The sequence below is a fragment of the Pan paniscus genome, chromosome 2 (assembly GCF_029289425.2).
Source record: "Pan paniscus chromosome 2, NHGRI_mPanPan1-v2.0_pri, whole genome shotgun sequence".
NCBI classification, from domain to species: domain Eukaryota; kingdom Metazoa; phylum Chordata; class Mammalia; order Primates; family Hominidae; genus Pan; species Pan paniscus.
In genome coordinates this window covers 42,571,572-42,595,473 of record NC_085926.1, presented here as the reverse complement: position 1 = coordinate 42,595,473, position 23,902 = coordinate 42,571,572, and the positions used below count along the sequence as shown (strand labels likewise).

Below are 23,902 nucleotides of genomic sequence, written 5' to 3'. Positions count from 1 at the left end.
GAATTATATTGCTGAGAAGCCCATCCATGAGCACAGATTGACTCCTTCAGTCACATGAGAGCCATGGGGTCTCAAAACAAGTATATTCTGTGATCCTAAGGAATAGCTTTTGCTATGAGATTAAGCCAGACATCAAGAGCGCTCCCTTGAGGGCTCAACCATGGTCCAATCTCTCTTTATGGCTGGCCACCCAAACACTTCCCCAATGTAGTAAGAATGTAACTCTTACCCATCCAGGTGTGGAGCAGGCTTTGTGGTACTATGTAATAAACATCAACACAAAGATGATGTCAAACACGATGTGTTCAGGTGAAGAGAGCAGAAAGGTTTAAACACAGCATGTAGAGAACAAAGAAGTAAAGATAAAAAGATAGGGGAAAAAGTTAAACATGATATATATCTAACCTTAAAAACCCCAAAACAGCAATAGTAGCCATCTTACTAATTTAAAAAACTCAAGATTATAATGAATTACAACCATCTCTATTAGACTATATGTATGCATACATATGAAATCAGTTTGACTTGTAGCCATAAATACACAGCATGAATACACATAAAAATTAAAGTTACTCTCAACTCCAAAACAACAAAACAAAACACTTAAAAAAAACCCTCAAAATTTATCAGCGTAATTAAATAAGAAAAGCACCTCCTATTTGCCCTATGGAAAGAAAGTGTGATTAACATTTGCCCCAAACACTTAAATGTTTTCTTATTTGTTATTTCTCATACTGAGTCAGTCCACATTTTTAGGCAGGCAGAGGTAGGTCTCAGGAGTTCTGTTTCCAGAATTCCTGCCCATCTTCCTTCACCCAAGGTGAAGCTCTGACACAGCAACTCTGAAAATGCGATAGGGAGAAAAGCTTCAATCTGCCATCCCTTCTGACAGCAAAAAGTAATGATGGATAACATTACAGACATTTTAAATTTCCTTGGCCCAGAAAACACCCAACTGGCTTCTTCTACAGTCACCAACTGATAGACAGTCACTCTTGGGAAGCCTACAGGGTATATTTGGTTAAGATATTTTGAACCCAAGCTAGTTTTCCCATAGCATTTTCACAGATCTTCACATTATATGAATTGCAGTGGAAAAAATTCAAAAGCAGATAATTAGTCTCAGAATTATATACTACAAGCATCTTGATTTATAAGAATGAGAAACAGATATTTAAGAGATAGAAAACAGAAATTTGAAAGAGAGAAAAATATCACTAGATGTCAGGCCATGTTAAAGCAGTAAACTGTACTAGAAGCTGCCATATAAATTTCTGTATTCATTTTAAGGCAATTTTAAGACATGTAAATGAACAAAACCCAGTTTTTAACCTTCGTAACAATGCTAAAAATATTTATTCTACGAGGATTTGTAATGCTTATACTTACATTAAGAATATTCGGTTCTGTAAGAGCACTACAGAATTTAATTTAAAAAAATTAAAATGTCAACTTAAGAAGTTCCAGAATTTTAAAGGAAATACTAAGTTTTAAAAGCAAAAATCTCAAATATTCCTTAGAAGATTGAAAAGTGGAAATTCATGCCAATGTAATTATAAAAATAAAAACAGGCAGCAAAAAGAAAACAGAACAAAAACTATCTAGTGAATTAGTGAGCCACTAGTGTTTAAACCATTAAACTAGCATCCAGAAACCACCTTGGATGGTAACTTCAAGATAGAAATGTGCTTTAATTATAAAACTTTACCAAAGTACACTAAAGACAAGAAATTGGTACAGAAGCTAGTGACTCTATTATATGAAAGATGTAAAGAGTGCTTTTATTTTTATTTGTTTGTTTATTTTGAGATGGAGTCTCACTCTGTTGCCCAGGCTAGAGTGCGATGGCACGATCTCGGCTCAATGCAACCTCTGCCTCCCGGATTCAAGTGATTCTCCTGCCTCAGCCTCCTGAGTAGCTGGGATTACAGGCATGCGCCACCAGGCCCATCTAATTTCTGTAACTTTAGTAGAGACGGGGTTTCACCATGTTGGCCAAGCTGGTCTCAAACTCCTGACCTCAGGTGATCCACCTGCCTCAGCCTCTCAAAGTGCTGGGATTATAGGCGTGAGCCACCACGCCCAGCCAAAAGTGCTTTTAAAAAAGTAAATTTTTCTACAGTGTAAGGGATCAGCCCCAAATATGTAGAAGTAAAAACGATGTATGGTTTCCTGATTAGATACATTCCTTCTCCTTCTTTGATCCTTTCTCCCATGACTCACAGATCCTGCAGTATTGGGGAAAGCCTGCAAATTTTTCTTAAAACATAAAGAGCCCAATTCAATTTGCCATCTTGGCTGATAGAAAGGCTGTAAAAACCACTTTATGGCAAACCTTTGGAGAAAATGGTGGAATAAAACATTCCAGAGTAGTGTAGCGATGCAGCAACATACTACTTGAGACTCAATTTGAGGATGGAATAGCTATCTTTATGACATTCAAGTTTAGTTTTTAATTCAAATGAAAACTGCCAAGAATAGGCAAACTTGGTCCTTTATAGCAGTAGTGCAGAAAACAAATGAAGACACGAATGACTCTTTCAAGGACAACTCAGCCTGCCCATAGTGCCTAAACCTGATAGGAATGATTAAAGTCCATTACTTGCATCTGCAACTCAAGATACAGAAATATAAGTCTGCACTTTAATTGGATTAGATTACATATTAAGAATACTAAAAGTATTTAACAAAAAGAAGCCCTCTGGGGTTCTCAACCTACATTCCAGGAGTAGAAATCCCAATGTAAAGCAGGGTTACTGGCACTTGGCTAAAACGTGGATGAACAGAGGACATTAGCCAAAGAGGGTTACAAAAGGGCCGAGAGAAATAATATTCACAGTCCAGACTATTCAATTCTACTAAAAGAGGCAGAGAGCTCATCTCACTAACTCTTAATCTTTCAAAACCTTCAATTAAAAAAAAAATTGCATTGATCTTAAAAGCGGCTGTTTAAAGAGCTGTGCAATGGTGACACATGCTCAGTAAGTTAAGGCCAGAGGCTATCAAAAATGTTTAAATTTATATATGCTTATGAAAACATACCTAAAAAAGAAAAAACCACAAAGAACATTTCAAATTATAAAACCTTTCAATATTTATGCATTTCCATTTTTCTCTTGTACTTAAAGACAGTGATTTTTCAGTTTTCCCGACCCCTGAATCTACTTTAAAAAACATGTGTGCAAGGTATTTAAGCCTTATAAATCCTAGAAATTGACAAGTGTCACTGCTACTCCAAAAACAATCTATAGTTTTATACCATTATCAGAGAACCTTTTGCCCTTATACAGAAATGACTAATTCCACACTGAAATGAGAACTAAAACCATACTATAAACTAATAACCCCACTCCCCCACCAGAAGATGTACAGGAACTTGGTGGAAACAAGCCACTGAAGTTAAAATATAGTTCCCAGGATTAACCATGAAAAATAAAATGCACTTGTTTTACATGTACTGCTGCTATACAGATAAAGCAGAAAGTTTTTTTTTTCTTAAAATGTTTCAATGCACATAACAACAGAATTAAAGAGATAAAGGCAAAGAAAGAGAGAGAGCCTTAGAGTAATGAGACATTACCTGTGGAGCGCACGGTGTAACACTCTTTCTGTAAATTTTACACAAAAATGGCAAGAAATAAATTGTAATACACTTTTAAGACAAGACTGAATCTATGTTTTAATATCAATATAACTTTGAAATTAATTATTTTCAAGTTTTATGCAGAGCAAGAAAGCTTTTTTAAATGGAGGGCTCTAAATTTTCTTTCATATGGGATATTTACGTAGAGATGAATTATGCTTAAGAAAAGCATAGTGGCTAAGTGGGAATCTATTTAGATCCTTAATATTGTAACATAGAGTGCCAATAATAGCTATTAACATATTACATTTCCTTTCACAAATCCCAGAAATTAGCTAAGACAACATTTTCTCAAAAGAGAATAGTGTATCTTGCATACATACATAAATATAAAAATCTGAATGCCCAGGACCAGTTACTACCAGTTGAAAGCAAAAATTTCATTAGAAAAAGGTGAGTTAAGATCATCCAAAATAAAATTTCAAGGAACTTTTAACTAATTCACATCAAATAATTAAAGAACCTTTCATGCTTCTACATTTGAAACCTTTGTTTGGTGACATATCACAACAGACTACTTTCAGGAGTTAATGAGCAAATGTTTGGACCCTAGTTACTGTTCAGTGATATTAGATACACATTGAAGTTAAGTCACTGAACATAATAATAAAGCAGCATTAACTACAATTTTAGGGACCTTCTCAGAGAATAAAAAGGCAAGAGAGATGAAAGCGTAAGTGCAGTCAAATCTTAGCCACAATATCTTCTTTTCCTGTCTAATCTCTGATTTTCCCCATTATGAAGTTTTTTTTTGGAGAACACACACTGACCAATTTTTATCTATATTTAAACAAATAAATCTATTACTACTCAGATCAAAATACTATTATGCCATGAACAAAATGCTTTATAAGAGTTTTGAATGTAATAAATCTCTAAATATTTAAAAATAAGCTTAAAATTATCATAAAGGCATTGACAACATGAATAAGTCAAAAAAGAACATAATGTTTGAAATAATGTGGAGTTTTCAATGAATGTTGCAAAAAAAAAAAAATAAGTGACTGTAGGTGTAAAGTAGTACAGAAGAGGGAAATAAAGATAACTTCTGTCCACTTTAGCTTTTAACATGCAATGCTTTCCCTTCAACTCCTGAAACTATCACGCTGTCAGGGAAGAGGCACCAAATTGTACAGAATGACAACACTTGTATAAGGGTAATGGAAACTAACCAAGCCACTTGACAATGCTCTACCCATGTGTTCCAAAAGTCACCAAAATAGAAGTGCTTTCTAAAATTCAGCAATAATGTTAAGATAATACACACCAAACATTACTCGATAAAAAATTTCTTCCACATTGCTAGCACATAAGTCACATAAACATTAAGTTACTAAGCCTGAATGTTAGGGATGACACTTGATATTCAGAGAATATGGTTTATGGCTAAGTTTCACGAACATCTTTGCTCATGAAAAAATCTGAAATTAACATATGAAGGTATTACCCCAAAAAAAGGAAGGAAAAAGCTAGAGCTTCTCAGGTTATTAACACTTACTAGCATTTCTTCTTACATAAATTTATGAATATGTGGGTAGAAAAAGCATTTCTACCCCGAATCTAGTTTTATTACCCAAAACATCAACACAGCTTTACAAACCCCTTAAAACCAACTACTCCTCAACTCTCCTTGCTCCACTACTTTGTAATAATCAGCACTTCTCTCCCATTCAGGTACTTGCAAGTCAGATTCTTAAATGACATAAAACATATTCTAAAACTTCTTATGCCCCGCCCCCCCCATTGCCCTATTTATGACTGTGAAAATGTAGCAAACATGTTTTGTTTAAAGTTCAAAGTTTGACTCTTCTATATTATCTTGTTTTCTTACATTGTTATAATTATTAATGACCACTGACAGTGGCCAGTGACAGGAACTGTTCTTGCAGGGTCTGCAGATCTCTACTCTATGGCTGCGCAGACTCATGTTCTAACAGCAGCTGATGAAGAGACTTCTGTTGCTCTTGATTTAAGATGAGCCCAATACTTCTTTAAGACATTTTTCAGACTAATGAAAACTAGGCAATTATGACTATTTCCATTAGGCAAGACAATGTTTGCACATAAATCATTCCACACATTCAGGAACTTACAACTACCCTACAAAATACCTTCTTCCTTTTACATCCATATTTTCATACCAATGTTTAAGAAAAACGAACTCAAGGTACATAGGAAACTAAAATCAAGGTTTCCTGACAGCTATATTAGTGTCCTATCCCAGAAGTTACTACAAAGCTATAAACTATTTACTCAATCTTTTTCATGACTATTTTATACAACATATTTGTCTTTTTCATTAATGTATATAAAGACAAAAAAATTACAGCCAGAATTAATAAGCTATCAGTAACAGCAAAAGGGGAAAGAATGTTTCCCCAAATGTCATTTTGTTTTCCAGCAAAATGTTTGATCTTCTAATCCTTAACTAAAATAAATTCAGAGCAGAGTGGTTAATAAAATTTTGAGCTTAAATAAGCTTAAATTTATAGTAAAGGCATTAATAATATGAATAAGTATGCAGCATTCTTTTTCTAGCTATCAGTTTCTTCCAGATTGTAAATAAAATTTCTATAACCTGGACTTTACATGACTTTTCAAGAATTTAGCATAATCTACAGAATGAAAAGGTTGGACTAGATAATCTCTAAATCCCTTTCCACTCTATGACTTTATAATTCCAGCTTTTACTGTGGTTTCTTCCTATTCTTTAACCTAAAAAATAAGAATACAAAGGACAAAATAAATACCAAATTAACTTGGTAACTTTAGTCCCAAATCTTTGAATTTCTTCAAAAATGTTCAAAATAAAACCACTGTTTCCTTAGTGATTCATGGGGATAGTGCCATATATCACTTCTTCCACATTTCTTGAGCAGTACTATTCCAAAAAGAATCAAGTTTTCTTCTATATAGACCCCCGAGAGCAAAATCATTATGACAAATACAGTACTAGAAATAAAGTTACTGTAAAAATTACAAATAGATTTATAGAAGAAAATCTGATTTTCATCATATATATAATTGTTCCAGCCAAAGAAAGCAATATATGCAAAATTATGTTGAATAAAAATGACATATGCCTAAGGAAGGGGGAGTTTTTTAATGTGTAAGTAATGAAGACAGTAGTTAATGCACAAAACATAAGAATCCTTGAGGGATGTCTTGCAAATACCCACACTAACAGCACCAAATCTACTCCTTAGGAATTGCAAAGTAACAGATTCGTAACAAAAACTACAAAAACAATTTTGCAAGGATGTATTAAAAATCCTCATTGAGCCTATAAAGCAGGAACTATAAAGACAGTTCTTTTTATTTTACCACCATTCTTACACTATCCTTTCTTTTTCAGATTCCAGAACTGCCACTCAAAGTGCCATATGAGGAGCTGTGGTAACAGGGTAAAAGGCAGGAGCCATCCTTTGGAAGCCATCAGCAAGCTCTGTGACCATCAGAGCTATTATCTGTGATCATATACATAACCTGAAGATAGCATATCATACTTTTTTTAATACTTTCAACTCCAAAAGGCTTTGGGCTTGTAAAAACATAGTTTCAAAGATTTTTATTTTATCAGCCACCATCTCCATTTTTACCTATCCTTCCCATAAATGCAAGGATATGTTTTAGTTCTGAAACATGAAAGTTAATTTGATTTTATCCTGCAACTCTTGAGAACTGATCTTTCTAGCCAGCATAAAGAAAGTATACTGACACAAAAATCTTCAGAAAAAATATAGGAGGATTAAATACTCAATTACTTCCAAGATTGCTTACTCCTTTCCAAAGGGACTGCAAACCCCTTTCCAGAAGGAAATTTCAAACTAAAAAATTTTCTTTCAATCGGAAGTTCACAGTGATTTTACTGCCATCTAAAGTAAATTAACTTTGAAAATAAGTATAAAAATCATAATTGTAATTTATTGATTCAAAATTTTGTATTTGGCATTCCTTCTCAAAAATTGTAGTCCAATATAAAATTAGGCCATGTGGAAAACAGTAAAGGGCCTTTACTAGATATTCCTAGAAAATACTGAAGCAAGTACTAAATAAAATAAAAATAAGATGTTTTTGAAGGGAGAATCTCGTATACTGAATTTTAATTAGTGTATGTTTAACGATAGCATTTTTAATGAGTTTTAACTCTAACATTTTATGAACAAGCTAATGTATGTAACAATATCAAGAAGCTGCTGCTACTTGATAAATCAAATTTTAATTGTACTGATATAAAAAAGGAAATCTAAAAGAAACTTTAGAGCCCTCAAATGGTAGCTTCTTGACCAATGAATCATTATGTTTTTCATGTTCACAGTTCAGATAAGCTTAAAAATGGAAATGGGAAACCTCAACCAAAGGATAAACAATTTTTACATTAAGTTACTATTAAAAAGGCTTTCTGAAAGTATTTCTTTCTACTCTGTATTGGCTCTTAAGAAGGTTAAGAACAGAAAATCACTCTGTTAAAGAAGAGTAATAACAAATAACCTATGGGATCAAAACAAGAGAACAACTGTTGTAGGTCTTTTACCTGTATAATTCTAAGCATAATCTTTTATCAGCTTTCCATTTTTAGGACATTCTTAGGAACAGAATGCCCCTTATCTGAACTTTATCAGATCATGTAGAAATATATTTTTCAGACAAATTTAACATTTGAGTTTTGTATGTCAGTAATATACTCCTTTAAAGACAGGGAAGCGCCATTCATACTCATTCATTCAGAAAGATGACAAAGAAAATGTTTTCAATAAATCATTAATGAAATATTTCTCCAACATACATAGCACAACTGAGATTCACTTCCAATCAAAAGCAATAACCCTCATGCTGGACAGTTATCTTTCACATTTTATATGATACAATTATGATAAAAATAGGTTTTGAAGCAGCCTTAGATAAGAATATAACTAAAAGGATGCCAAAGGATTTATTTAGAATTTTCAGATAATAAAAAGGTAAGTTTTTGGTTGTGCAATGCACATCCATGTAAATATATTTGCTTTTTCAAAAGCAAATTTAGTATTCTTAAGTCTCCTGAGTGACAATCTCATAAATTTTGGTGGAAATGACAGCAACATTGGGTTATTTCAATTATGCATGGAGACCTCATAAAATGAGTTTTTTAAAATGCTCGCTCAACAGCAGGTCACCTATCTCTATACAACATCAGAAAATAATAGTACCTCTCTCAAAATTGCCTCAAAGAGCAACAGTAAGAGAAAAAAACAACCATGCAATGGTTTACTCAAACTGCTTTCCCTGTTGAGGGGGGGTACAGTAACTGAATACTCGTCTATGAACAATTTTTACATGTTCATCAATAGTTTATGTTCCAATCTAGTTTTGGTAAAGTCAGCACTCGAATTTGACAGGGGCTTAAATATGCCGTCATCTTTTCTGAAGATGACGGCATATTTTGAAAACAATGTATAAGTTTTAAGTTTTTTAAGTCCCATTCTTCCAATTCAGGATATATGCTGAATGCTGAGGCAGTTGTTAGACCTTATAAGTTACTATGATATTAGAAATTAATAATAAAAATAAAGCTGACAGAATTTTAGCATTAAACTTGGTTTAATTATACCATCTTTCTTATGAACAGCGCTTCTCTGTTTAAGAAAAGCTCATCTCTGAATTATGCCTACTCACATGAAAAACTGGGAACCATTGGTATGTTTCCCTCGATTTGCCATTGATAAAAGGAACGCTCTGTCATGTTTGAGAATAAAGTTTTCATCTGTTTGAAGAAAACACAAATTTGTCAGTCTCCAATTATAAGTCACTTTAAAGTAATGTTCAAGTAATAAATAGAAAGCAAAAGATGAAATTCCTCTTCTGGTCAGTACAGATAACTTGACTGAACACTCAGAAAAGAAAAATTTAAGCTAATCAAATAACAAAAGCATAAAAAGGCCAAAAGATACTAATTAAAGCCTTGAGGAAAAGAACATATATTTAATACTTCACACAAACAGCCTTAGAACAGTCACTTTTAGTAGTAACATACTTTGGCTAAATGATATTTAAATTATTAACTTTCAGGGAAAACTAGTAAAATTTTAGAAAAATCTCTAGCCTACTTCCTCCAAATTTTCAATTAGCTTGCCTAATGTGCTATACATGGAAGAAGTTTAATAATCTTTTTAGGTGTTTAATTTTTATACGATAAATTTATTATTCAACTTAATTGAAGCTAGACTGTAAGACAAAAAAATTATGTTATATTAAGTTACAGGAACATATCTAAATTAAGTATGTGTATACTCAATTGTATCACAAAATTATCTAAGGAAGAAAGCCCTGTGAAACAAAAATTTAAATAGCAAAATACAATTTTAAGGTACAAAAGTATCTGCCACAGGGAACAACCACAAAGTGGCCTACAGCATTAGTTTTAAATTGCTACATAATAGAACCAGCTAAATAGCTGTTTCCTACTAGTTCAAAGGAAAAAAAAATCTGTGATAAAGATCACTTAGAGTTATTTTAGTTCCAGCAGGAATATCCTTGAAAACTAACTTAAATGTCCTTTTAACATTCATACAAACAAATCTTCTTCAGAACAAACAGAAACACAGAAAACTTTAAAAAGTGATTACCTTGGGAACAGGCTTCTGAAAAAGAGTAGTAATCCATTTTCCCCCAAAGGAAATATAAAAGACTATTATAACACTGAAGCTATTATAGCGTTAAAACCTAGTAATATTAGATTTCATTACAAATCTCTGCAACTGACTTTTCTAAGGCTTTTTGGGGCAAGTGCAATAGTTAGATTTATGCAGATGCTACTATTATGAGAATAAACACAGTCATAGTTCTAATATACAAAAGAAAACATACAAACCTTTGAAAAAGGAAATTTCAACTTTTATTCAAAGAAATTGCTTGGTTTAGGGGGAAAAAAACCCCACAACTAGACTCTTTTCTCTGATGTGAAATTAATAACCCATTGGGAAATGAAAAAAGATACAGAAGCATGTATGAAATAATACACAGAATTTTCCAAGTCTTCAAGCAATATAGAAATCCAGCCACAACCTGACCCAGACTGTCCATAAATTTATTAGGAAGGGTGCAAGGGAACAGAATTGGAGTTTGTGTTACTGAGCTTCGTTCTCTTACCTTTTCATTTTGCAAAAGACCACATTCTCTATAAACAAAAGAATATGTTGACAGTTTTAGGCAGGAAGATAGGAGTTTTCATGTATATAGTTGCCTAACCTCCATGCTGAAAGTCATGTTTAACCATAAAGTTAGCCTTAATTAATCTTGTCAATTAAAAATTATATATTACAATATAATTTATCCCCAAATTCATGCAAATAAAGTATTTTCATGCAGCATTAGTTTCATGCAAAAAGTGAACTATAAGTAAACCTCTTCTCATTAAAAGTATATGATCAAACTTGCTTTAATAACAGAACTGAAACAAAAGACCGTAAAATATTATGCCTTACCTTTAAAATATCCACCATAAATTGATTCTCCACCTTTTCCATTACCTGCAAATAATCACCTACTTTAAGCCATAATGAACATTAAAAATATACTAACACAGAAATCATTTTTGATAGCTTCAATTTGCTGAAGGAAACCTTGGAATGTTATAACTGCTGCAATAATCAAAATTCTCAGAGTCCTCAATTAACTTCATCTTTAAAATATATGTCAAGTCCAATTACAATAAATACCATCAAAAAAGTCATCTTCACAACCTACTTATTTCAAACAGTAATAACACCAAAAACATTCCAGAACAAAAGCAATCAGACAGTACTTTGGCATTCATTGTAAAGGAATTCACTAAGTAACTATAATATTAATAAAATAAACTGCATAAAAACAAAATAAAATGTCTTACGTGGTACTTTGCTTTTTCATACATTCTGGATCTATAATATTCACTCATCCAACAAGTATTCACTGACCACATTTTATATCATACTGTAATTGACACAATATTTAGAAGTAAAAGTAATAATGAAATACTTTAAAAACTGATAGATGGAGTTATTAGGAACACAACTTTTAGCTCTACCTTCACTGAAGTCCCCACCCTGAATCATAAAGTTTTTAACCACACGATGGAACGTAGAACCTTTATAACATAACTTCTTCCCAGTTGTTTTCCCAAGGCCTTTCTCTCCTGGAAAAAAAAAAAAAAGAAATTAAGTTTAATTATATATACATCCTTCCATGGAAAGAACAAACCAATTAATCCTGTGTCAAATCCTTCCTGTGTGCTAGGCACTAGAAGAGATATAAGAAATAGATGACATGATAATTTAACATACACACATGCACGCAAACCAAAATAAATAATACAAAGCAGCATGTAAATGTAAAATTGTGTGGTACAGATTCTACATGCTATAGGACATAATATTAGACACACTTATCACTCTAGTCAAAGAATGAGGTCAGGCGCAATGGCACACGCCTGTAATCCCAACATTTTGGGAGGCTGAGGCAGATCACTTGAGGTCAGGAGTTTGAAATCAGCTTGGCCAACAGGGTGAAATTCTGCCTCTAAAAAAAAAAATACAAAAATTAGCCAGGTGTGGTGGCGCAGGCCTGTAGTCCCAGCTACTCAGGAGGCTGAGGCAGGAGAATCACTTGAATCTGGGAGGTGGAGGTTGCAGTGAGCTGAGATCACACTACCACACTCCAGCCTGTTTTTGAGACAGAGTCAGACTCTGTCCCAAATAAATAAATAACAAAATCAAGGAGTTAGTGCAAAAATTGCATATGTGTATCCAAGTAAGAATTTAAAATTTCAGTGTGTTCTAATTTTTTTTTTTTTTTTTTTTTGAGACAAAGTCTGGCTCTTGTCCCCCAGGCTGGAGTGCAATGGCGCAATCTTGGCTCATTGCAAGCTCCGCCTCCCGGGTTCAAGTGATTCTCTTGCCTCAGCCTCCTGAGTAGCTGGGATTACAGGCGCCTGCCACCATGCCCGGCTAATTTTTGTATTTTTAGTAGAGACGAGGTTTCACCATGTTGGCGAGGCTAGTCTTGAACTCCTGACCTCAGGTGATCCACCTGCCTCGGCCTCCCAAATTGCTGGGATTACAGGCTTGAGCCACCGCACCCGGCCAGTTTGTTCTAATTTTAAAGTAACATTATAGATGTTTCCCTCCCCATTTTTTCTATTTATTTAAAATTTATTGTAAAATTTGGAATACTAAATTTTTTCAAAGTAGTGAAATTCATAAAATTCTACCAAATCAGTTTTGAATGTGTGCTATTATTTTATAAATTAAAATGTATAGAGAAGATTCCATTATATAACGTATATTCTTACTCTCTTTTTCATTTTTGAGATCATTCCTTTCTAATCTCTTCCCCTTAAGAAATGCTTCCATGATTTCATATAAAAGTCAGTATAAGTAACTTTTTTTTTTTTAATTCACAAAACTAATATCACGAGTCCATTATTCTTCCAGGAAAATATCTATTCTGTTCAGCAAGGTAAAACTGTAAGCCACAGCTTCTCATTGGAAATAATAATTCACTTACCTGAGCACAAGCAAAGGAAGTTTTTGCATGTTTTTGGACATATGTCTGAGAAGAGCTGAAACATAATGCGACCAACTGAAATAAAATACATAGGAAAAAAATAGTAAGCAAGTTAAATATATCACATTTAAATGGGAGAAAGAAACAGGGCTAACAAATTAGAAAGTCTATTTTTGTAATTCATTTTAATTTTTTAAAAGATGTAATGGGAAAGCATTTAACTGGGTGATACCTATGAACAAGAACACCATTTTATTTGTTATTGTTAAAATTTACATGCAGCCAAATTGGTTCCAGCCCCAAAATTATAGGATTTTAAGTGTGTTTTAAAGGAACTTTGTATTATTAGATTCCTCGTAGTATAGTTCCCTATCTGAACTATAAATCTTCTTTAAAAATACTCTCAATAGTTGTTTGATTTATGCTTGGGCCCTTCCAGTGAAGAGAGTACATCAAAAGACAGTAATTCTGGCCAGTATTGTTAAGAAACATCTCTGTCTCTTTATTTTCAGCTTTCTTCCTTTAAGCAAGAACTGTTAAGAGCCACCTTCCTGAATTGCACCAACCACACTTAAAATTCACATTTTAAGCTGGGCATGGTGGCTCACACCTATAATCCCACTTTGGGAGGCTGAGGCAGGGAGGGTTGCCTGAGGTCAGGAGTTTGAGACCAGCCTGGGCAACACAGAAGGACCCCCGTCTCTACAAAAAATTTTAAAAATTAGCTGGGGATAGTGGCACACGCCTGTAGTTATTGGGGAGGCTGACGTAGGAGGTTCACTTGAGCCCAGGATTTCAAGGCTGCAATGAGCTATGATCATGCAGTGAGCTTTGATTGTGCCACTGCACTCTAGCCTAGGTGACAGAGCAAGACTCTTAAAATAATACTTCCCATTCTATCCCGAGAGAGCAGAAAGAGAAGAGGTTATGCTTCCCTACAACAAACACAAGATTACAAGGAAAAGTCAGCAACTTCAATTTAACTCTGCCAGAGAAAAATGGTTCTCAAACTCTGGTCTCAGGGCTCTTTTAAACTCATTACTGAACTTTTGTTTATGTAGTTCATATCTATTGCTATATACCATATTAAATGTTAAAACTCAGAAATGTTTAAAACACAAGAATACACAAGCACACATTCCATTAGCTGTCAGGGCAGTGATATCATCACATATTAATATATGATCTCTGGAAAACCTGACTGTATATTCACAAGAGAATGAGAGCACAAAAGGCAAATCATAATCTATTACTATAAAAATAATTGTGACTTTATGGACCTGTTGAAAGCGTATCAATAAAATAAGAAACGTAATTCTGATTTGCAATTAATTACTCTTCAGTTCCTTTCCCCTTTATTCTACAAGATCTTTTCCATTATAAACCTTTTTATTTATTCAAAAGGACTTACAGAATAAATAAAAATTAACTGTGGATTAAGCATAAATCATGTTCAGAACAGACACAAAATGACTCTGTATCACTAAGACTGTATTGTATTCCTGGCCATATCGGTCAGTTCCTGTGAGGAGGAAACAATGATACTGCATTATAGACATCGTTAATGGGTAAAGCAGGATGGAAGACCTTCCTGTGTCAACATTCTTAGCCTATAGCTTTAAAAGAGCCAAACTATAAAACAATTTCAAAACTTTGTAGCTGTTCTTAAAACCTAAGGGAATGAAGAAAAAGACGGAAAGCAAGCAAAAAGGAGGACTCAAGACTTTCAAGCAGGGAGCAGTGTATCTAAAGTCATTTCAGAATTAAAAAAAAAACCTATAATATCAGTAATAGTAACTATCACTGTATTTATATAGAAACATTTTACCAGTATAATAAATGTATTTTGATCAGTCCTCATAAATCTCTGGGAAATGGCTTAGCTGGTGTCAAGTTCAAAATCATCCAGCTTTGCATACCAGAACAGACTTAGATCTTTGCAATCCCTGTAAGATGGCTACTTTTCAGGATAGAAGACATAATCGAAATAATCAAAACATAGGGCTTTTCTTAGGGCCATAGTAACTTCAACATTAGGGTGTTTTTTGTTTTGTTTTTTTCAAAATCTTGTAATGCCTCAAAATGAAAGCTGTTCAAAGTTTCAAATGTTTTTAGTTTCTCCTTAACAGATAATTGGAAATTGTGTACCCTCCAGTAGTACAACACACACTTGAAAACAGTTAAAATGTGATTACATTCCTATCCAATATTCGGAGAGGGATAGCTAACTAGAGTGGTTTAAAAAAAAAATAAAAAAAAAATCTCGGCCAGGCATGGTGGCTCCAGCCTGTAATCCCAGCACTTTGGGAGGCCAAGACAGGCAGATCACCTGAGGTCAGGAGTTCAAGATGAGCCTGGCCAACATGGTGAAACCCCATCTCTACTAAAAATACAAAAATTAGCCAGGTGTGGTGGCAGGCGCCTGTAATCCTAGCTACTCGGGAGGCTGAGGCAAAAGAATCGCTTGAACCTGGGAGGTGGAGGTTGCAGTGAGCTGAGGTCGCATCGCTGCACTCCAGCCTGCGCGACACAGGAAGATTCCATCTTAAAAAAAAAAAAAGAAAAAATAAATCTCACCTCTAATATCTTACCCTCTTCTAGCTTGGAGCAAAAAAAAAAAAAAAAGTCTTTTGCCCTCCGAACCTCATGGCACAAAGGATAGAGCAGAGGTTGTATCTCCTCTATGGCATTATATTGTTAAGAGCAAGAGGAAAAATACAACAAAACTGAATTGTTTCCGCCTCAATAACAAGGTGCAAGATTAAACCTGGCACATAAGAAAAATAATTTTAAATTCCTGAAAAAAACACATTAACCTAATTAGGTTTGCAAAGCATGACAAAGGCTGAACTATGGATATTCAGACATTAGTTGAGACTTTCTTAAGTTAAAATGCTTGTATATATGCAATTTGAAGGGTTTAAAAACAAAAAGCAAGGTCAAAAAAACAAAACAGCATTATGATTTATACCTATAAAGAGGTAATCTAGTATTAATTCCCTTCAAATTAAATCCTGGGATTGAACACTACAGGATACAGATCAGCAAATACTAACTTGAACTGAAGCTCATTAGCAAGATTAACAGGTTTTCAACAAATATTTTTTATTGAATTGTATGATTTTATAGAAAACAGGCTACCATGTGATGATACTTCTATTCTGAAACTCAAAATAGACAATATTCTAAAGGTATGGTCTTTAAAAAAAAAAAAAGTCAATGTGGTTCACTAGTTTAGTTAGTAAATATTTTCGGTGATGGCAAGCATAAACTATGATTACAAAACGTATTGAAGATAAAAAAATTAAGCTGTAGTTACAATAAAGAACAGACTTGGAATGAATTTGCGCAAGTCTCTCTGGCTCCCAAACTGATGAGAAAAATGAGTGTGACAGTAACCCCATCTCTGTAAAGAGTTAAGAACCCCTGCTGATGATGCCTCTTTGGAAACTAACTGCTGCTGACTAAATAAATAATATCTAAGAAAAATTTGTTACTCAACAAATACTATTTATAATTTAGTGGAATTTAGTAATCTTTTAGAATCAGTTGATACCGGCTGGGCACTGTAATACCAGTGCTTTGGGAGGCAGAGGCTGGAGGATCACTTGAAACCAGGAGTTCAAGAATCAGTCAATACTATTGATAATACTCTTATACATAGTTTTCGTCCACAGAATTAATGTTATGCCAATAGATACTCAGCTCTATAATAAGACTAAAATCTACTGTTAGTGTAAACATTAGTATGTTGCTTTTATACATGGCTAAGGACAAAAATGACACAAAGCAGGACTAGTTTCTAAATTTAATCCGAAAATACCAACATGCAGATCCTTAAAAATAAGACAGGGGAACAATATTAAGATTAATCAGGTAATATCAACACATGTTAAGCTTTGACTACAGACAGGAAAAGTCTATGTCATGGTGTAGATTCTGATTTGGCCACTAGGTGAAAGGAATAAAATCACCAAGTACACAGATGGAATAAAATCAAACATCATTTTTCAATACTGTTCCTTGTTTTCAGAAATAGTTGCGCTGGAATTGCAGATTCAATGGTTTAAAAAGGAGACATGTATTATGTACATAGAAGATATGGTAGTTGGAAAAGTGAGCATCAATTAGAAAAATGTTGCAGAGGTTGATAAACTACAGAAGGCAAAGAATAGCCCATAGAACAATTAATTACAAGCAAGGGGTGAGGAAAAGAGCAAAGGTTAAGAACAGATCACACTAGGTAGGCCAAGAGCAAAATCTAGGAAGAAGATTAAGAAACAGGAGCAGCATTTCAATAACATCGGGCCATTTACTCAAATATTATTTACTGAGATCTTACCCATATGTCAGGGAATCCAACAGTATTATATACTGTTGTGCCTGAGTTTCAAGAAGAAAGTAGTGCCTAAGTTTCAAGAAGCTCACATCTTGGCTAGGAATGACACATGGAAATGCAGCTGCTACACAATATGAGCTATCATTAGTATGAACTAAGGGCACTTATATATAACCTAGGTCTGACTGATGTGTGTGACCGCAGAGAGATAGGGACCATGACTGCTTTACTTACCACTATATCCCCAGAGACTTACGTAGTGCCTGGTACAGTTAGGTGCTCAATAAATATTCAATAATAATAATACTCAAAACAAAATTATTCAAAGACAGATTTACAAAATACTTTCATAAATGAAGGAACACCCAAATATACAGATTAAAATTATTCACTACATACCAGGAAAAAATATGTAAGTGGAGCAACACCAAGATATCAATTAATAAAGCTATTTAGTTTTGGAGATATAAATGGAAAAAAAAGCCTCCTAGTATCCAGGCAGTAGAATCATATCGTTCACAAAGAAAAAAGAAAGAAGACCAGCTTCAGACACCTTGTATTACAAACTGGAGACAACTGAGCACAGTCTACCATTTTTAAGGAATAGGCTGTGAAACAAGAATTCTATACCTAGCAAAGGAAATACAATTACATTTTATCCTGAAATATCTATTTGAATACATATCCCTGAGATATAAGTCAAAAAATTAATGAATGAGAACTAGTAGGAAGAGTGGCATTGGGCACTGAATCTATTACATTACAAAATTAAACCTAAATCACTATAATTATGGTTTTAAAATAAAAGGAAATGAGGCCGGATGTTAGAGCTGCCAGGTATGACAATGCAAACTGTTAATTATAGTTTTAAATGTTATCAGTATTAGGAAACAAAGTTATGTAATGGCAAAATTTTTTTTATGTACCATCTGAAAATGTTCTTTCTTTTGAATAGGTAATGTTCTCACGACTCAAAAATCAGTGGAAAAAGGTACAGGATGAGAAGCCTTGTTTCCCAACCCTATCAACAGGTACTCACTTTCATTAATTTTCTGTGTATTTTTCCAGTTTCTTTTCATACACAAGCAAATATTGATAAATTCTTATTTTTCTTCCTTTAAAAAATGGTAGATTATGCACACTGTACTGCACCTTGCTTTATTTACTAACATATCATGAACTTTTCTCATGCCTGTGATATAAAAATAATGTATTTTATTTTTTAAGAGACAGGGTCTCGCTCTGTCCCCCAGGTTGTAGTGCAACGGCACAACCTCTGCTCACTGCATCCTCAACCTCTTGGGCTCAAGCAATCCTCCTGCCTCAGCCTCCTGAATAGATGGGAACATAGGGGCATGCCACCATGCTTGGCTAATTTTTGTATTTTTCGTTAAGACAAGGTCTCACTATGTTGCCCAGGGTAAAAATAATTTCAGTTGGAGGAAGGCAGTGGAGAATCAATAAAAACCAACAAGAAGGATTTGGACTGGTGAAAGAAAATACGCATCCTCATACTTCATAGTGGGAATCAATAGGTAGACTTTTCTGAAGCAGAGAGGAAATAAGGGTTTAGGCATACATTTTTTTTTTTTTTTTTTTGAGACAGAGTCTCACTCTGTCACCCAGGCTGGAGGGCAGTGGCACGATCTTGGCTCACTGCAATCTCCGCCTCCTGGGTTCAAGCAATTCTCCTGCCTCAGCCTCCCGAGTAGCTGGGATTATAGACACCTACCACTACGCCCAGCGAATTTTTTTGTATTTTTAGTAGAGATGGGGTTTCACCATGTTGGCCAGGCTTGTCTTGAACTCCTAACCTTGTGATTTGCCTGCCTCGACCTCCCAAAGTGCTGGGATTACAGGCCACCATGCCCAGCCAAGGGTTTAAGCATACTTAAACAGGTATTCACAAGTAGAACTAACAACATTTTACATCTTTCAAGCTTCTTTGGTGGGAGGGGCAGCAACCTAGTAAAAGATATAAAACAAAGGAAATAGCCAAAAAAACATAAAATATAAGGCCGAAACAATTATTTAGCCACATGAAGCTTTTTCCATGACATGTCCATAAACACCCAGCTAAAGGTTTCCTGCAGATAGTACAAGCAGAAACTCAAAAGAGAACATATTTACTGGCTCATGTAGTTATGACGAGGATATTAGTGCAGATCAGAGAATCAAAGGACCAGGATGTCAGGAAATGAGGTCAGATGTTAGAGCTGCCAGGTCTGACAATGCAAAGAGTGTTAAATACCACTTATTTATCCTGATCACTGCATATAGTCATAAATATTTTCATTAATGAATAAAACTAAAGATAAATTAATCACTTAACTCAGGAAGATAAAAGGAAGAATACCAAAATTTAGAAAAAAGAATTATAAGATAGTATACAGAATAAAAAACAGGCCCAATAAAGAAACTAAAATGCTGCTAATTATCCAAAAGAGTGCTGCTATTAATTCTTTAGATATAGATGAATTACTTCTAATCTTCAAGTGACATTAAAGTGTAACACCATATCAACTGTTCTAGAGCACAGCAAAAGATGAAAAGCTTAATTTTTTTGAAACAAAATAAAATCGAAACCAAAGCCTGGGAGAGATGATATAAAACAAATTTAAAACCCCATATGCCAATCTCATTTTAAAAGAGACACTATTCAACATTAGGAAATCTACTAATATAGTTTATTGAAGTGAAGGAAAAATCCTATAAAAATCCCATGATAGAAAAAAAAAAATCCCACGATAGAAACCAAAAGTACACGGTGAAATTCAACATTCATATCTACTACAGAAACAACAAAATAAATTTTAAAAAAGAAAAATATAAATTAGAAAAAAAGAAATTCAACATTCATTCCTTTATATGACACACATATTCTCAGATATTTTTCAAATCAACAATCAGCATTATGGTTAATGGTGAAACACTCCTGTAGCATTAATTCCAGTGAAGCAGGAAACAAGTCAAAAGTAGTTGTTAGCATCACTACTGTTTAATGCTGTTTCAGAAATTCTAGTCAATGTAGGCTAGGCGTGGTAGCTCACGCCTATAATCCCAGCACTTTGGGAGGCGGGGGGGGGGGGGGGGCGCGGATCACCTGAGGTCGGGAGTTCGAGACCAGCCTGACCAACATGGAGAAACCCCGTCTCTACTAAAAATACAAAATTAGCGGGTGTGGTGGCTCACTCCTGTAATCCCAGCTACTCGGGAGGCTGAGGCAGGAGAATCGCTTGAACGCAGGAGGCAGAGGTTGCAGTGAGCCGAGATTGCACCATTTTGCACTCCAGCCTGGGCAACAAGAGCGAAACTCTGTCTCAAAAAAAAAGGAAATTCTAGTCAATGTAAGTAGACAAGAGGACAATATGAGAGATTTACAAGTAAAAAAGAGCATATTTATCACCATTTGAAACATTAGCTATACACCTAGAAAGCCCAAAAGAACCAACTGAAATACCAACAGATACTGAAGTTGTTATTTATGACAAACAAGAACTAGTAGAAAAAAATACAGTAAAAATCACATTCTCAAAAACAACAAGAAACATTCTAACTACATAACCATAAGAGTATAGGATCTATAAAAACAAAACTCCAACTTTGAGAGGCATAATGCCAACATGAATAAAGGGAGAGATACCTTGTTCTTAGACAAGACTCAAAATTGCAAATGTGCCCAATATTCCCTAGAGTAACCTATAATAACTTAATTGCAACCTTCAAAAATACCAGTGAGATTTCTGAGGGAACTTGACAAAATGATCCTGAAGGTTGTCTGAGAGAATAAATGTGCAATTCCCCTTCTTGAAATTTTGTTTTGAAATTTTCAAATCTACAAAGATGTTTTGCCATATTTATCCCTCTCTATACACACAATCTTCTGGAACAAACTGAAAGTTAAAGACACTGTGACACTTCACCCCTAATTATTAATACTTCAGCTTATATTCCTAAAGAATAAAGATATTCTGCTACTTAAATCCAAAACCATTACTACACCAAAGAAATTTAATAGTGATTATCATCTACTCCATAGCTGTGGCATAACATGAAACATTACATTTGACCTCTGTCCCCAGTTCCTACATTTGACCTCTGTCCCCAGTTTCTAGCACAGTGCTCCTAAAACTTGTAATTTTCTAAGTGATAGGACTGATAGGAGCATCTTTTGTTCTATTTGATCTTTCTTCTTTTTTTTTTTTTGATATAAGAGTCTTGCTCTATTGCCCAGGCAGGAGTGTAGTGGTATGATCTCAGCTCACTGCACCCTCCACCTCCCAGGTTCAAGCAATTCTCCTGCCTTAGCCTCCTGAGTAGCTGTGATTACAGGTGCTCGCCACCATGCCCGGCTATTTTTTGTACTTCTTTTTAGTGGTCAGGGTTTCACCATGTTGGCCAGGCTTGTCTGGAACTCCTGACCTCAAGTGATCTGCCTGCCTCGGCCTCCCAAAGTGCTGGGATTACCGTCATAAGCCACCACACCCAGCCTACTATTTGATATTTCTCTCAGATTCTTGACAGAGAACACTTAAATCCCTTAGCATTCGCATCCAAAGAAGAGACTCTTGGCAGACCCCCAGATAGCTTCAGGATAGGGCTGGTTGCCAGAAAAACCATGCCTTGGTTAGAGGTCTGTAACTTTCAGCCTCACTTTCCAACCTTCAGAGAGAGAAGAGGAGCTGGAGATTCAGTTAATAATTGATCACACATATGCAATCATACGTGATGAAATAATTGATCATACATACATATATTTTTAGCCACAAAACCCCCTAAATGGCAGGGTTTAGAGAGAGCTTCCAGACTGGTGAACACAATGAGGGAGGGCGACATGTCCAGAAGGCCCATGCATCTCCCCACCCTCTGCACCTACAATACCTTGCCCTAGGCATCTCTTCTGTTTGGTTGTTCCTGAGATATATCCTTTATAATAAACCAGTAATAGTAAGCAAACTGGCTTCCTAAGTTCTGTGAACTGCTCTAGCAAATTACTGAAGCTGAGCAGGGGGTTGTAGGAATCCCTAATTTACAGCTGGTTGGTCAGAAGTAAGAGTGACTCAGAAGCCAGGCGCAGTGGCTCACGGAGGCTGAGGTGGGTGGATTACCTGAGGTCAGGAGTTTAGGACCAGCCTGACCAACATAGTGAAACCCTGTATCTAATAAAAAATACAACAAGTAGCCAGGTGTGGTGGTGGGCGCCTGTAATCCCAGCTACTTGGGAGGCCGAGGCACGAGAATCTCTTGAACCCGGGAGGCGGAGGTTGCAGTGAGCTGAGATTGCGCCATTGCACTCCAGCCTGGGTGACAAGAAGGAAACTCAAAAAAAAAAAAAAAAAAAAAAGAGCGACTCAGGACTTGCGATTGGCATGCCCGCAGTGGGAGCAGTCTTGTGGAACTGATTTCTCTTAACTTGTGGAATATGACACTAACTCCAGGTAGATAGTGTCCAGAATCAAATTGAATTGTTGGACACTTAGTTGGCTTTGAAGAATCTGTTACTGTGGGAAAAAACTCCTCATAATAGTCCATATTCAAATTTACCCAACTACCCCTACAATGCCCTTTACATGTTTTTTCCCCTTTTCATTCTTTTTAATGGCTGAATGGAATTCTGTTGTTTGGCTATATCAAATTTTACTCAACCAATCCTCAACTGATTAGCATTTGAGTTCCTTCTAGTTTACTGACAAATATACATCTATTTTTTAAAATCCATGAATCTCATTCAAGCATTATATACCCATTTGGTTTTCATTTGTTGGCCTCTTTTAATCTAAAACAGTCTCCATCTCCATCTTTTTTTTTTTTGGCACCCCATTAGAAAGCATGTCAGTCGGACCTGTTAAAGTACCTTTATAACTGAGATATTAGCCACATCTTAGTTGTAAAGGAATTTTCCTCCATTTTAAATTAATAATCTGTTGGATACTTTGCACACAGCACAACTTTTCACCTATGGTTTGGCCACTGATGACTACTTTCTGAACCAGTTATTACCATGGGGGTTGCAAAACGATGATTCTTCTGATTCCATCAATTGTTCTGTATCTATTAAACTTGAATCTTTCTGTTAAGAGCTGCACGCCTCTCCCTCTCCCTCTCCCCCTCCCCCTCCCCCTCTCCCCACGGTCTCCCTCTCCTCTCTTTCCACGGTCTCCCTCTGATGCCGAGCTGAAGCTGGACGGTACTGCTGCCATCTCGGCTCACTGCAACCTCCCTGCCTGATTCTCCTGCCTCAGCTTGCCAAGTGCCTGCGATCGCAGGCGCGCGCCGCCACGCCTGACTGGTTTTCGTATTTTTTTGGTGGAGACGGGGTTTCGCTGTGTTGGCCGGGCTGGTCTCCAGCTCCTAACCGCGAGTGATCCGCCAGCCTTGGCCTCCCGAGGTGCCGGGAT

General features: G+C 35.3%; 1 protein-coding gene across 7 annotated transcripts in view; it reads right to left on the bottom strand.

Annotated features, from left to right (window-relative positions):
- The window catches only part of NKTR (natural killer cell triggering receptor), a 50,142-nt gene that overhangs the window by 17,947 nt on the left and 8,293 nt on the right, over positions 1–23,902 (bottom strand). For 5 of the 7 annotated variants that reach the window (XM_034956191.3, XM_003809286.7, XM_034956195.3 and 2 more), the window contains exons 3-7: positions 13,166–13,240; positions 11,688–11,795; positions 11,107–11,151; positions 9,299–9,386; positions 230–259 (exon numbers count right to left, since the gene is read on the bottom strand). In XM_034956191.3, coding sequence (XP_034812082.2) covers positions 230–259; positions 9,299–9,386; positions 11,107–11,151; positions 11,688–11,795; positions 13,166–13,240 — 346 coding nt within the window. Of the gene's footprint in view, positions 1–229; positions 260–3,580; positions 3,609–9,298; positions 9,387–10,771; positions 10,800–11,106; positions 11,152–11,687; positions 11,796–13,165; positions 13,241–23,902 lie in introns of those variants that run through there. The other 2 variants (XM_034956197.4, XM_063602270.1) reach the window with 2 other exon arrangements.